This window comes from Molothrus aeneus, chromosome 28 (genome assembly GCF_037042795.1).
Source record: "Molothrus aeneus isolate 106 chromosome 28, BPBGC_Maene_1.0, whole genome shotgun sequence".
Lineage (NCBI taxonomy): Eukaryota > Metazoa > Chordata > Aves > Passeriformes > Icteridae > Molothrus > Molothrus aeneus.
Genome location: NC_089673.1, coordinates 196122 through 209509, shown reverse-complemented (window position 1 = coordinate 209509; position 13388 = coordinate 196122). Strand labels below are relative to the sequence as shown.

At 48.6% G+C, this 13388-nt stretch overlaps 1 protein-coding gene across 1 annotated transcript; it reads right to left on the bottom strand.

Annotated features, from left to right (window-relative positions):
- Positions 1-10795: 10795 nt before the first annotated feature.
- On the bottom strand, positions 10796-12929 carry RPRML (reprimo like). Its single transcript, XM_066566911.1, has 2 exons — positions 12594-12929; positions 10796-12136 (listed from the first exon to the last, which is right to left on the bottom strand). The coding sequence occupies exon 2, from the start codon at positions 11923-11925 to the stop codon at positions 11590-11592; it is 336 nt and encodes a 111-aa protein (XP_066423008.1). The 5' UTR covers positions 11926-12136; positions 12594-12929; the 3' UTR covers positions 10796-11589.
- Positions 12930-13388: the final 459 nt, after the last annotated feature.

Below are 13388 nucleotides of genomic sequence, written 5' to 3'. Positions count from 1 at the left end.
CCAGCCCTGCTCTGGGTACTCTTTCTGCACTGCCTTCACATTTTCCTGGTCACAAGGCAGCATCCCCGGAGCAGACACAGCAAGGGATGGTGGAGTTTTGACACATTTCAGGAGGAGCATTAATAGCACAGAACTGGAGGCTGTTCTGTTGGAGGCCTTTGGCGCCTTTCATAGTCATTTCCCAGGCAATCATTACCCAGCTGAAATTATTCCTCAGGGAACGAGACAGGTAATCTTTTTCTGTTGAGTTTGGAATAACTTGCAGGAGACCCACACAAAACAGTCTATGATAAAAAAGGCTTAGAATTAGTTCCTCTGGGATATTTTTAAAAGGAACCATCTCCTTGAAGTTGTCAGGATTCACAGGGAGATTGTCCCAGGGACAAAGGGAGCAAATTTGAAGGAAAATGGGAAAAAAGACATGAGGTTGGGGGAAGAAGAGCATTTTGACATAAACAAAGTGACAAGGGCCAATTCTGTAATAGAAAGTTATTTCCTTGTCATAGTGCAATGAATGGGGACTAAAAGAAGGGAGAAAAAGCCTGAGAAATGGCAACACCATGTGGCAGCTGAACTATGGCAAAGCAAGCCAAGTTTTTTCACGAGAATTTAATGTTTTGTCTCTTTCTGTTTATTTCCCAAGCTCCAAAATAATCCATCAGCAGGAAACCAATGCCACATCCTCCCACCATCTCTGCATTGTCATCCAAATTCAAAGTGGGAGTGAGATTTCCCAGATCCAATGATCTCAGCAGTGAGCTGAGCTGCAATAATGACAGCTTTGAGTAAGGGAGCAACAGGTCTCATGGAAGGTGCTTTTGGCAAGGCATTTTTGACTTGAAGGTGGCAGATTTGTGCCATGCTGCCTGTGCTTCCCAAAAGTACCTCATCGCACCCAGAAAAGAAGAGTGAGGGAGAAGCTGACAGAATTCAGGGGGCTTCTGCACAAGGACTGTTTGATGGTTTGGGCAAAGGAGACCAGAATTACAAAATCACAAAATCACAGATTGTGCAAGGTTGGAGGGGACCACAGGGGGTTCATCTGCTCCAGGATGTGTAATATGTTTGCACACCCCTGCACTGGGAGGAGAGGTGTGAGAAATGCAAGACAAGATGAGAGACAGGATGAGAGTTTAAAATGAGCCCAGAAAAACAGAAAAATAGCCCAGAAATGCACCTGAATTAGCCCTGGAATGGGGTTCACTAGGAGCAAAGGCAGAGCTCTGCAAACCTGCCATGGTTATCAGCTCCATGAATTGTGGGTGAGGAACAGCGAGCTAGGCACAGGAATGGTCCTGGAGTTTTAATGGATCCAATCTCTAGCAGAACTCTTCTAAAGATATTTCTTGGGGAGTTGGAGAAATACCTTTCACAAAGTTAAAGCCTTTCCCTCCTCTTCCCTACAGCAGGCAGGAAGCCTGAGACATTTAAATTAACTGTGCACATGGCAAATTCCTAAGCAGCCAGAGGTTCCTGTTTCTTGTGCCAGAAGTGATGCCTGGGGGCTGCTTGGTGAACCAGGGAATAACCTGAGCAACATGGAAATGATGTTTATTGTTAGTTTACTATGTTGGGATTTTTTCAGGTTCCCTATTCTGGGTCACAGCATTGCTCCCCTTTGTGCGGGATTGCCAGGTTGGCAGCAAGGATGCAGAAAGCTGGGGATGCTCTAAGCTGTTCATGTCATGAGCTTTAGCAGATAAAAGCCCAATCCTAAAAATCCCCTCCTCCAGAAATGTCCACAACTGTGGGTCTCAGCTGGGCATTCCCATCACAATGTGGAGGGCAGTGCTGAGGCTGAGCTTTGGCATCACTGCTCTGCTATTCTTTCATCTCACAACCCCCTCACATGAGGAGGGAGCTACAAAAAGGGCCTTTGGCCCACTGCACCCAGTGGGCAGCTGGGTTTCTTTGGGACTTGATGCCAAGTGTTTTTTGCCTTCTGTCTGTTAAAGGGTAATCCAGTAAATACCTGACAGAAAATAACTGGAGCCATTAGTCATCCCAAAGCCCTGAAATAAGGCACCTGCAGGCAGAGCCTGAGCCTTTTGCAGTAACTGTACCTGTGGAAATTCCTATGAAGATGAGATTCTTACTAACTTCTCCATTCCATCTGCCTTTGCTGAGCCAAGGAGAAGGAGCCTGGATTTCAGAGAATCACAGAATCATCCAGGTTAGAAGAGACCTCCAAAGTCACTGAGTCCAACCTGTAACCAATCCCCACCTTGTCACCGAGCCCAGAGCCCTGAGTGTCATGTCCAGGCCTTCCTGGGACACCTCCAGGGAGGGGAACTCTATCACCTCCCAAGGCCTGACCACCCTTTCCATGAAGAAATTCTTCCTAATGTCCTCCTTAAATCTCCCTTGGAGGCCTTTTCCTCTTGTTCTGTTGTTCCCTGGGAGCAGAGCCTGACCCCCACCTGGTGGTACCCTCCTACCATGGAATTGTGCAGAGCCACAAGGGCCCCCCTTTTTCTCCAGGCTGAGCCCCCCCCCCGCCAGCTCCCTCAGCTGCTCCTGGGGCTCCAGCCCCTTCCAAGTTCTGTTCCCTTCCCAGCCCCTCAATGTCTCTCTCACTGTGAGGGGCCCAGAACTGAACACTGACCTCAGCAGTGCCCAGCACAGGGGAACACTCACTGCCCTGGTCCTGCTGCCACACTGTTTTTGATCCAAACAATATTTGTTGCGGGTCATCCAGCCATGCTGGAGAATTCAGCTCCAGAGTAAAGTGCTTGGAAATCAGCACCTCAAACCCATAAAGATGACTGGGCAGAGCCACCTCTACCTCTGTGAATTGTGATCAGTGGAGGGGAGTGCTTTGAAATTGCTTTGCAACCCAAAGGAAAAATCAGATGTCAGGTCTTGACTTGAAAATAGAATTATCTAGGGCTCCCTGCCACAGTAGAGCTGCCTTCTTTCTTTTTCCTTCCCAATCATATGGGAAGCAAAAAAACTAGAAACTGGTTTAACCCCAAATCAAAAGAAATATCCCTAGTGATGCAGCTCAGGCAGAAGGAGGTGTGGGGAAAAAAAAAGCCATGACCTATAGGAATGTAAATGTGATCAGTGCTCCCCTTCTGCATCTTTGCCCAGCCCAGGGACCATCACATTTCTGTACAGATTTTTCATCTCCTCATTCCTTGTTTCCCCAGGAACTTTATAAACTAAGTAATGAAATGCAGCCACCTGGCACACAGCACACTGCCAAGAGAGAAGGGAGAAGGGAAACTTGAGCCAAGGATGCAGAGCAAGTCCAGCATTTTTCTAGGCATGATCTTGCAAGCGCTGCAATGAAAATAACATCATGATGTTTTTCCTACCTTTGCATCCTCCCTGAACCATTCCTGGCCACTGGGAATTGCCATCTGTACCAGAGACCAAGCCCTTGCTCCACGAAACTGATGTGGAGTCTCAAAGGGACTTGCTAGAAAAATTGTGTGCACCTGGGCAAAGCAATCTATTTCTCGAAGCTCCTCAGCCAGAAAGTGCTTCATTTTGTCAAATCAACATTTATGATGGAGACCTTTAGTTTCATTCATGTGAAAGGGAGCTCCAGAAGAGCCAGAGGGCTCAGGTTGTAGCAGGCAGACCAAGAAAAATTAGGGAAAATATTGGAGACTAGGAAAAATTTTTCCATGGAAACAGTTGCCAAGTACTGGAACAGGTTACCCAAGACAGTGGTAGAGTCACCGTGCCTGCAAGTGTTCAGAAAACATGTGGATGAGGTACTTGAGGACATGGTGTAGTGATGAACATGATGGTGGTGCTGGTAGATGGTTGGACTTGGTGATCTTGGGGCTCTCTCCAGCCTGAACAATTCTGTGATTCCATACTAAATCTGTGGGTTGCTACCAGACATCATTGCAAAGACTGCTCTAGAAGTGTCACTGCCACCTCCAATTTGCAGCCTAGTGGTAGGGCAGCTACCACTTGAACCAGAGCTTCTGGAACACCCCCCAGCTGAGCAGAGTGAGCAGCACAGGAAGGAGTGGAGATGAGCAGCTGGTTCAGCAATGATTGCTCACAGCCAGACTTTTGAGATCAGTCAGCTGCCGGCACACTGTGGTCATGACGGGGGCAAGTGGAGATTAAATCTCTTGTCCTTTCCAGCTGTGACCCTCTGGCTTGCTGCAGATGTCCAAGGGTATGTCCTGTCACACGGGAGTGTTGGCATGTCCTGCCAGGGGTGTGAGATTTAGTGGCCCATGTGCTCCCTGGTTTGTGAAATGCAGGATGAGGCAGGATGAGCCTTGCTGTGTCCAAGGGTCAATAACTTCCCTGGCTTCAGCCTGAGGGGTTTGAGGCCTTTAACACCTCTCTGGAGCTGAGGAGCTGGGCCCTGCAGAGCATGGCAGAGCAGTGGGGAGCAGTGCTCTGCTTCCAGGCTGGTCCTCGTAGCAGCTGGCAGAGCACACACCAAGCTGCATGAATGGCTGCTCTGGGAATTCATTGCAACCAATTAGTCTGATTTTCAATTATCTGAGAGAAAGAACTTAGCTTATTAAAGTCTAATTACATTTTGACTAGTTCTTCATCTGTCTTCTCCTATTAAACCTGCATTTGGGGATGCAAGCAGGAGGGGAGCATTCACAGCTGCCTGGAAACCTGTAAGATGGGAATGCTTGTGGGGCTTGCCAAAAAGGAGGACTCTGGATTTAACTCTGCATGTGTGACAGCTTGAGCCATGCCAGAGCAGAGAGTCAGCATCCAGCACCAGTCAGGCAGCTGCCATGGAAAAGGAACAGTGCTCTGGGCTTACTTCATGCACACCTTGTTTTCCTGGAAGATGCACAAGCACCTGAGTCCACCCTCACACCCATGTGTACTAGCTTCCAAAATCAACACACACCAAGGCAACAAAACTGGCTCTTTCATGGAGAACCAGAGTTGTCTAACTCTGCAATTCCAGCCCCTTTTCCAGAAAGGCCACTCCAGTTGCCTGATACCACAGGGGTAGATATTTCTCCTTGTTTATTTTTCTTCTCCTTTTCTTGCTTATTGCCTTGCCCATCATTTCTAGCGTCCTACATGCAATTAGATGGAAGTTGTAACTCATGGTCTCACAGTATTGATCCTTTCAGAAGAAGTGGAGCATCACAGGAAGGCTGTTCTCATCTCCTTTTCCTCTAGAGCCATTCCAAAAACCAGAAGTAGTGGTGTTCTCTGAAAGCACATGTCAGCTGGCACAGCTGGTGCTGCTGAAATTCATAAACAGCCATTGAGCCCACATGGAAGGAAAAAGCAGATCCAACTGTGCATTCTGGTTCTGAGTCCTCTGGTCTCACAGCTCCCTGCTAGGAGAATAAATCCAGCTGCAGAGGTGGTGTCTTCAAAGGCTGTCATTGGGGCAGGAGAACCCCATTCCTCTGAGATGACATGTTCAGGCAGGTCTTATTAATTCAAAAAAAGGGTATCAATTTGATTTAAAAGCTGGTCCCTGACTGCACCACAGCACAGAACACTTTACCATGCTCATTCCCAGCTGAATGCCATGGGCTGACAAAGAGTGACAAAACTGCTGCATTCACCTTGAAGGCACTTGTGACCTACAGCCAAGATTGCCATGCAGACCCATCTCTCAGAAAGACATTTTTGCTTTGTTGTTGATTAACCTGCCTTAAATTATTGCTATGAAAATGTCATCCCCACCAATGAGCTTCTGGCAGGGAAGAGAGCAGCAAAGGCCTCTCTGAAGCAAGACTTGTGTTTCACGTACAACCTGAAATACATGTAAATGAGCAGCATCTTTCAGATTGGAGACAGTCACTTCAGATACATGTCTATGTCTCTGAGTGTTGCCAGTGCCTCCACCACTTCCCAGCACACTGACAATGACAGTTTCAGGGATATGCCTGAAACCGTACTCTTTGCTGGCAATGTTCTGATTTTCTCTTAACTCAAATTTCCATAACCCTGTGCTCGTGGAACAAACAAGTCTGAGAAAATGTCTGTCTCTAAAATCAGAGGAGCACAAATTTTGCCAGATTGATGGGGAAATGCTTGGCTAAGTCATCTTAATGGCAGAACTAGTGTGAAGCCAAAGGTGTTTCCAACAGAAAGCTGGATCAGGCAGTTTTCAAGGCTGTTGAGGTTTAGTTCTTCCCCATGTTCACTCTTTTACAAAGACATATTCTCTGGACTAAAATTAAATGAGGTTTTCAATCCCTCATTCATACTTAAGAACACTAAGTTGGATTCAGGAAGCCAAATAACTGCTTTAAAGGCATCTACACTTGCAAAATCTAATGAGACACTCCCTGTGCACAGACAGCAAAGCCCAGAGCAATGTCCCTGAGTCCTCTGTCATTTTGCCACTGGCCAGGGACTGTTCAGCTCAGGTTGTTGGCATAGGTCTGAACCACACCAGAACCATTCTCACACATTAACAGTATCATCAGTCAAGTTCCCATGCCCAGAAATGTTCCTGGTGTTCTCCATCTCTCTGGCACAGATGGAGCTGTAAGATCCATTTTATTCCAAGGATGGCTTTAAATGCTCACACCATCCCAAAATTTCTCTGGTTTGGCAAAATCACATTTATTTGGAAGTAAGCAGCTTTCTTTGCCCCAGATTTTTGGTGGGTACCAGGTGCTCTGCAAACCTGAGTAGAGAGCAAGCCCAGTGCCAAGCTGGCAGCTCCAGTCAGGCTCAAGGATGAGGCCAGGGCGGGCAGGGAGTCTGAGGAATTCCACACCAAAACGTCTTCAGCAGCCTCAGCAGCAAAGCAGCTGGAAGACACAGAAAGAGGGAAACATTTCCCTTTCAAACAGGGAAACTGTCAGGCAAAGTCTCCAACAAGGCAAAGCTGGCTCTCTACTCTGTCATTGTTTGGCCTCAGTCTCCCTTGAGTCCCTGACTCTGATGGCATCAACTTGTCCCTCTCTGGCAGAGCTAAAGGACTACAGGGGCTTCATCTGGAGGCTAATGGCTCTTGCACAATCGATACAAGACACCCATGCTGAGGGTAGTGGATTTATGGAGTGATGTTCCTGAGTAAAGGCACTGCAGATTTCAAGCCATGTCTCTGCCAAGTGAACCCAACATGGACCGCCTCAGCTTCCTCCAGAGAAAACAGGGTCACAAAGCTGCTGCTTTAACCAGGACTGAATTAAAACTCCATATAAGCATCAGCTGGACAGACCTCATACACTTGCTGGTGGCTGGAGCCACTTTTTGGCTTGGGAGGGAAGGTGGGAGTGCCTTTTTGCCCACAGCTGGGAGGGCAGAAGGGAGACACAGGAAATTTCCATCTTGCTTAATAGATGCCCGTTTGGGGAGCATAGCAGCCTGGAGACCTTGTCAGGGCCCAGGAAACATGTGTTCTCTTCTTAGGTCTGTCATGAGGATTTATAAAAGTGGTCTGTTACCCCTTTCCAGCCCCCAAATGCTTGTCTTGTCTTGGAGACCAGCTTTGGGACATCCATCACTTGGGATGTGGGCAAGCTGTTACCTAGGACCACAGCACCCTGCTGTGGGCCCAGCTAGGACCAGGGATTGTTCATCACTGCTCCCTTGTGTGTCACACCTGCAAAGACAAGAGTGTCCTTCCCTTTAGCCAGCTGGGGACACACCTGGACCTGAGCCGGAGGTGTGGCAAGGAGCCAAGGTGGTGGTAGGCCATCATCCCAGACCATGAGAGGGGTTCAGCCCCTCAACCCCTCTAGCATCCAGTTTAAACCTTCAGAGATCCACACCAGCTATTGCTCAGGCTTTGCAGGGAAACGTGTCTAGAATGTGTCTGGTTCCCTCCATCTATCTACAGAACAAATCCAGGACTGCCAGAAAAGAGACAGGAAACTGCTACTTATCTAATTTGATTTCATTTTACTTCCTTTTTATTTTCTGAGCTCTCAGAAATGTGTTCAGTCTGGATTGAGATTACAACCTGAGTAATGCCTCCCTGCCTAAAAAACACCCAAACTGTTACCATAACAACCTGACTCTGTGCTTTATTACCATGGTGATTCTCAGGAATTATTAAATACTGTGTATGTTTGGTGCAGGTGCTCTGGTGCATCTGATGCCAAGCTCAGGCTGGGATCCTTCTTCCCCCCACAATCTGTCTGTCTGTCTCATCATGTTTAACTCTTCCATTCCGTCAGTCCAGACTGCCAAGGCAGGGGAAAGATGTGGTTGTCATCTGGGACTTTGGTGTTTTCCCCACCACAGGGACATCTGTATGACCATTGTTTTCCAGGTGGGTCAAGCCACCTCTATTTCTGCAATTGTACAGCCAGTGATTCCATAATCAGAGGATTTCCCTTTGCAGGCAGTTCAGTAGGGGAAAATGCTATCACTTTCCTTTCTCTGCTGTCTCCCTGCTGCCTGTCTAGAAAGAAAAAAATCCAGCTAGAACAGAATCACAGCAAGTGGGGACCAATCCAGAGACAGGCAGCTGTGCCTGGAGGAGGATGGTGAAGATCCAGAGCAGGTTGCTCTTGGTGGGCAGGAAAACTTGACTGACCACAGAGTCATAGAGTCAAAAAATCATTAAGGTTGGGAAGGACCCCCGGAGACCATGTACTGCCTAAAGTCATGGATGTTTTCAGAGAAGGGATGCAGACTAGATGGATCAGTGACTCAGACCAGTGTAACCAGTCCCATGAGCTTGTGTTCCACTGCTAGGAGGAGATCTTAGATGAAACTTGATGGCTGGTCCTCAGTCTGCCACTGATGTGATGATCCATCTAAGCACATCCCTTCTCTCCCTGTCCCTCCAACAGCATCTCTCAGTCATGCTTGAACAGCTCCTGGCACCCCAGTGGCACTCTGAAAGTTATTGTGCTACAAGTAACAATTGCCAAAAAAAATTAAAAATATAGTCATAAATAACAGTTACAAAAAAACTGTTTGAATTTTCTTGGGAGCTGGTAGGCACTTGTGAGCTTATGCTAAATGAGGAGGTGTTGGATGAAAAACTACAGCTTGTGGGGAGGGGCAGCAGAAGGAGCTGTTAGGGTAGCCCTTCAGTAGCAACCTCATCCTCCAGCTGCAGAACTCATGTCTTGGGGCAGGACAGCTGGGTTTTCAGAATCTGAGATCACAGCTCTTCCTCTGAGATCTGGGGAGCATTGTGGTACCCTCAGTGTGGTGCCTTCCCTTAAGCAACCATGACTTCACCTCAAGATGGTCTTTAGACCCATAACCTCTGATCCAAGGGGTTCCTTCATGATGTCAGCCTTCTTTTCCACAAATAATTCCTCCTCAGTGGGCTAATCAGGCTTTTACTGGGAATCGAATTGGATAAGGATGTGTGCAAGTGTTTTAAGCGTCTCAACCCTGCACAAGGAAGGCAGAAGCATATGAGGACGTGATGTAATATGGCAAAGGTGGATGGTGCCACCAACTGCATCCTCTGAGGACCTCCAGCTGGTGGATGGATTGGCAAGAGGGACCAAATGCCAGCTGAAAGCAGGATGGGATGGGAGTTGAGTGAGTGCATCTGGGTTATCCTGTGACAGCACAGCAGCCTGGAGATGCAGATACACCTTTAGGTTACAAACACAAGTACAGCCCAAGTATTTGCAGAGCTGGGTCATTGCATGCTTTGGGTTTTTCATGTCTTACCCTCATGTCTGACCAGGCTGTGCTCCCGCAATGGGAGTGGCCTGCACTCTAGCAAAGAGACCATGGAATCATGGAATCCCAGAATGGTTTGGGTTGGGAAGGATCTTAAAAGCTCATCCACTTCCAATCCCTGCTGTGGGCAGGGACCCCTTCCACTAGCCCAGGCTGCTCCAAGCCCCAGTGTCCCACCTGGCCTTGGACACTGCCAGGGATCCAGGGGCAGCCCCAGCTGCTCTGGGCACCTTGTGCCAGTTTGCATCCAGGGCATTACTCCAAGCAGTCTGTTCCAGGAGATCAATGGCCACAACACCCCTCGCAGCAGCACCGACTAAAATCCCCTTCCAGGCTGCTGTGTGAGGCCACTTTACATGTGGCAGTAGGAGAGCAGACCCTCTCCACTGAGAAGATGGCTCAGGTCTGCAGACCTGCAACTGCTCGTAAAAACCAGATGCCTCCATGCTGCCTATCAGCTGTTCCACTGGCACCAAGAGGACATTTCAAAGTTTTGAATCACAAATTCTGCCCCTGCTGCCACGTTGTCACTGTGCTCCTAAGGCTGACACACACAACAGGTCAGTGGCAGCGATCAGAGACAGCACTACACTGGTCCTGCTCTGCATCATGTGGGAACCTTGAGAAGGTACTCAGCAAATAATGATTAATTAAAAAACATTCTCTAATCATGTTTTTCCCTCTGGGAAAGGCAGAGATCTGTTCCTCCAGATTTACATCCAAGTGGCTCAGCTCATCAGCTCCTCCAGTATCCAGGATTGCTTTCCCACTACAGAAGTGAACCCAGCAGGAATATTGTTGGTGTAACAAAACACAAATTATTTCTACCTCACACCCACAGCCAGAGCTGTAATTCCATCACAGAACAAAGGTCAGGAGTCTTCCTCCTCTCACATAATTCAACTTTGACAGGTCATCAGCTAGAGGTTTTAACTCAAAGGCTGAAATCTTGCTTTGCAAGAGGCACTCAGAGCATTTTTATGAGTCTCTGTTTCAGCACTGTGCAGGTATTCAACATGAGCCTGGAATACACAGTTCTTGATTAATTCATTTGCTAGTGGAAAGTGATACTTGCCTGCGAAAAATGATAGTTGTTTCTGCTTTAAAGAAATACCTCTAATTACACTTCACTTCAAGGTGAGATGATTATACCTGGAACTAGGATTGAAATTCCTGAACTACACACACACAGAGAAGTAATAAAGACAGCACAAAATTCTTTTGAAACAGATTGGTTTTTTCCTGAATGTTCACCACTTTTCAAAAATTACAAAACCTCAAAGACTATAACAACGTAGCACTTGGAAAAAGAGGCTGGTGTGTACAAAAACAAGCATGCTTTTGTTTTAAGGGTGGAAAGGGGTTTATATTTATCCGTGTTCTTTTCTTCCTCCACCACAGAGCAAAAGAAGAAAGTACCAGTTTATTTAACAAGATAGGTCAGGAAAATAAGGAACAACATGCTTTCCCTGTTACAAAACTACCAGAAGATGCATGCTCAAGGTCCAAAACACAACAGACTGACATTTTTTATCATGCAGACTTTGTTTTATGACCCACACTTCCCTTCCCCTGCCCCTCTCAAAGATGAGGTCTGTGCCCTGTATTTTGCTCTCCCGTTAGTTTGTTCTTTTGTTTTCTTTTTGTAACGGCTTATTTGCCTTTTTTTTTAGCCCTAAATCCCAGGTAGTGGTATCCAAGGTAACAGCAGTAAGGAGTCCAGATTGCCACACTATGACTGTTTCTGCAAGTTTCATGCAAAACTTAAGCCATTTCTGTGTGCAACACAATGCTGGTCATTTATTGTGCTTCACACAGCTCTGGGGTGGTTTTCTCATTTGCTACCACATTTTGTTGACTGGGAAAAACAGGTTTGCTTTCCCATGGACACAGACAGACTAAAAGACCCCTCCCCCACTTCTCACTCCGCCCAGTTGCCCCAAACACATGGGAATGTGCATCTCAACACCAGGTCCATACAGTTCACTTGCCTACAAGAGCCCGGTGGCTTCAGTAAAGTCCCATGATTGCAGCGCCCACATCCTTGGAAGGTCTTCGGTCTTTCACCAGAAAGTTAATCATGCTCTCCGACTTGATAAGCAGGTTGCAGCCCAAAAAGAAGATGCCAAACATCACAGTCAAGGAGAGGACACAGAGGACAGCAATCTGCACCACCCTTGTGATGAAAAGGCTCCTCTCATCGGGTGCCAGGACCAAGGAGCCACCATCAGTTGCCAGCACCGTGCTGGTCCCATTGCAGCAGGCCAGGAGCATCCCCAAGCCCTGAGTCCTGTTGGGGTCAGCTGCCTGCTCCAGGAGAGTCTGGTTGAAAAAGGATCCATTCATGGTCTATGTGTGACTCCAAATCTTCAGGAAAGGTAAAAGGGAAGCTTGTTATCTCCCTGTCCACCCTTCACGAGCCAGAGCTCGGCAGCTCCAAGCAACCTCCTGTCTTTCCTCTCTCAGTGCCCGGGATGGAGAGGGAACTTCCTCAAGGCTGTGAGCAGGTGGGAAGCCGGTCCGTGCAGCCGACAGATGTCTGGATCCCAGATCTCTCCTGGCAGAGCATTAGCACGAGCCCCCAGACAAGCAAAAGGAGAGACAAAGAAAAGGAGAAAGGGATCTGGGGGAGAGGATGGCAGCCGGGGACCACCCCATGCCCCCTGCCCTCCCAACCTGCCCCCAAACAGTGAAGCAGTGCTGCCAGATCCCGAGGTTTCTCCCGCTGGAAGGAGAGCTGGTGTCTGCCGGCTGGGAGCTCCACAAATGCAAGTTACAAGCTAAAGTCTTCACCGTGCTCAAAGAAAAAACAGCAACTCCACCCCCTCCCAGCCTCCCCCAGGCCCGCCTTCCTCCCCCTCCATGTTCACCCTGCTGCCCACCCCTTTCCCATGCTGCACACCCCATCTCTGCCCTGCCACCCCCACCCCTGTGCCACCCCCAGGTGGGGCCTGACCCACCCCTAAGGTCCTGCAGGGTGGTACCTAGCTCATCCCTCCCTCCAGCCCTCCCACCTGCTCCCAAAAGCATCCTGCATGGTGAATGTTCATCCGGACTGCTGGCAGGTCCCTGTTCCCCCGAAGGCTCCTGTAAGCCTCAGGTCAGCACTGCTGTCACCGATCTCCTCTTGCTGCTCTGTGCCACCCACTCCTTCTCCGAGCAGTGTGGTCCTACCCAGCCAGTCCACCCCCAGCTCTGCTTGGTGATGCCTGTCCTGTGCCTCCAGAGAAGAGCTGGATACAGCCCCTCTCTGCATCCTGTTCGTCTGGCTGGGGGCTTCTTCCTCCGGGCACGTGGTCTCCCTTTCCTCCTCTTCTCACTTTAGCTCCTCCAAAGGGAGGCACTGCACCCTGATCTCTGCTCCATCCCCAGCTTTGGGTCCCACAGCAGCGTCACTGCAGCATCCAGGGCCAGAGCATCACAGGCCCCTTAGTCCCACCAAGGCACCAGGGGAAGTTTCACCATCACTCCCCCCTCTGTGTCTGCATAAGCTTCCAAAGTGACACCACGAGTCAGGGTGCCCAGCTTGTCAGGCTTACTCCTGCTCCTGCTCATCCCAGGCCTGTGCCCACAGGAGTGCCATGTCCAAGCTTCCTGGCTTTGTCCATTGGCATTTGCCTGGAAATCTGTCTGGATGGCCCAGAGTAGCAGGTCACCCCCCAAAGTACCGTGTGAGGACTTTGCCCTGGTTTATCCATGTACATGCTGGCTTGTTTCCTTTGCCCAGCCTTTAAGGGGATTTAATAAAACAAAAATGAGGATTGATGAGTTGTAGCTCAAGTCAGGAACGTGTGGGTGGCTGAGGGTGG

Bases quoted from the DNA above. Each gene is read 5' to 3' on its own strand.
- RPRML (XM_066566911.1), bottom strand. From the start codon at position 11,925: ATGAATGGATCCTTTTTCAACCAGACTCTCCTGGAGCAGGCAGCTGAC.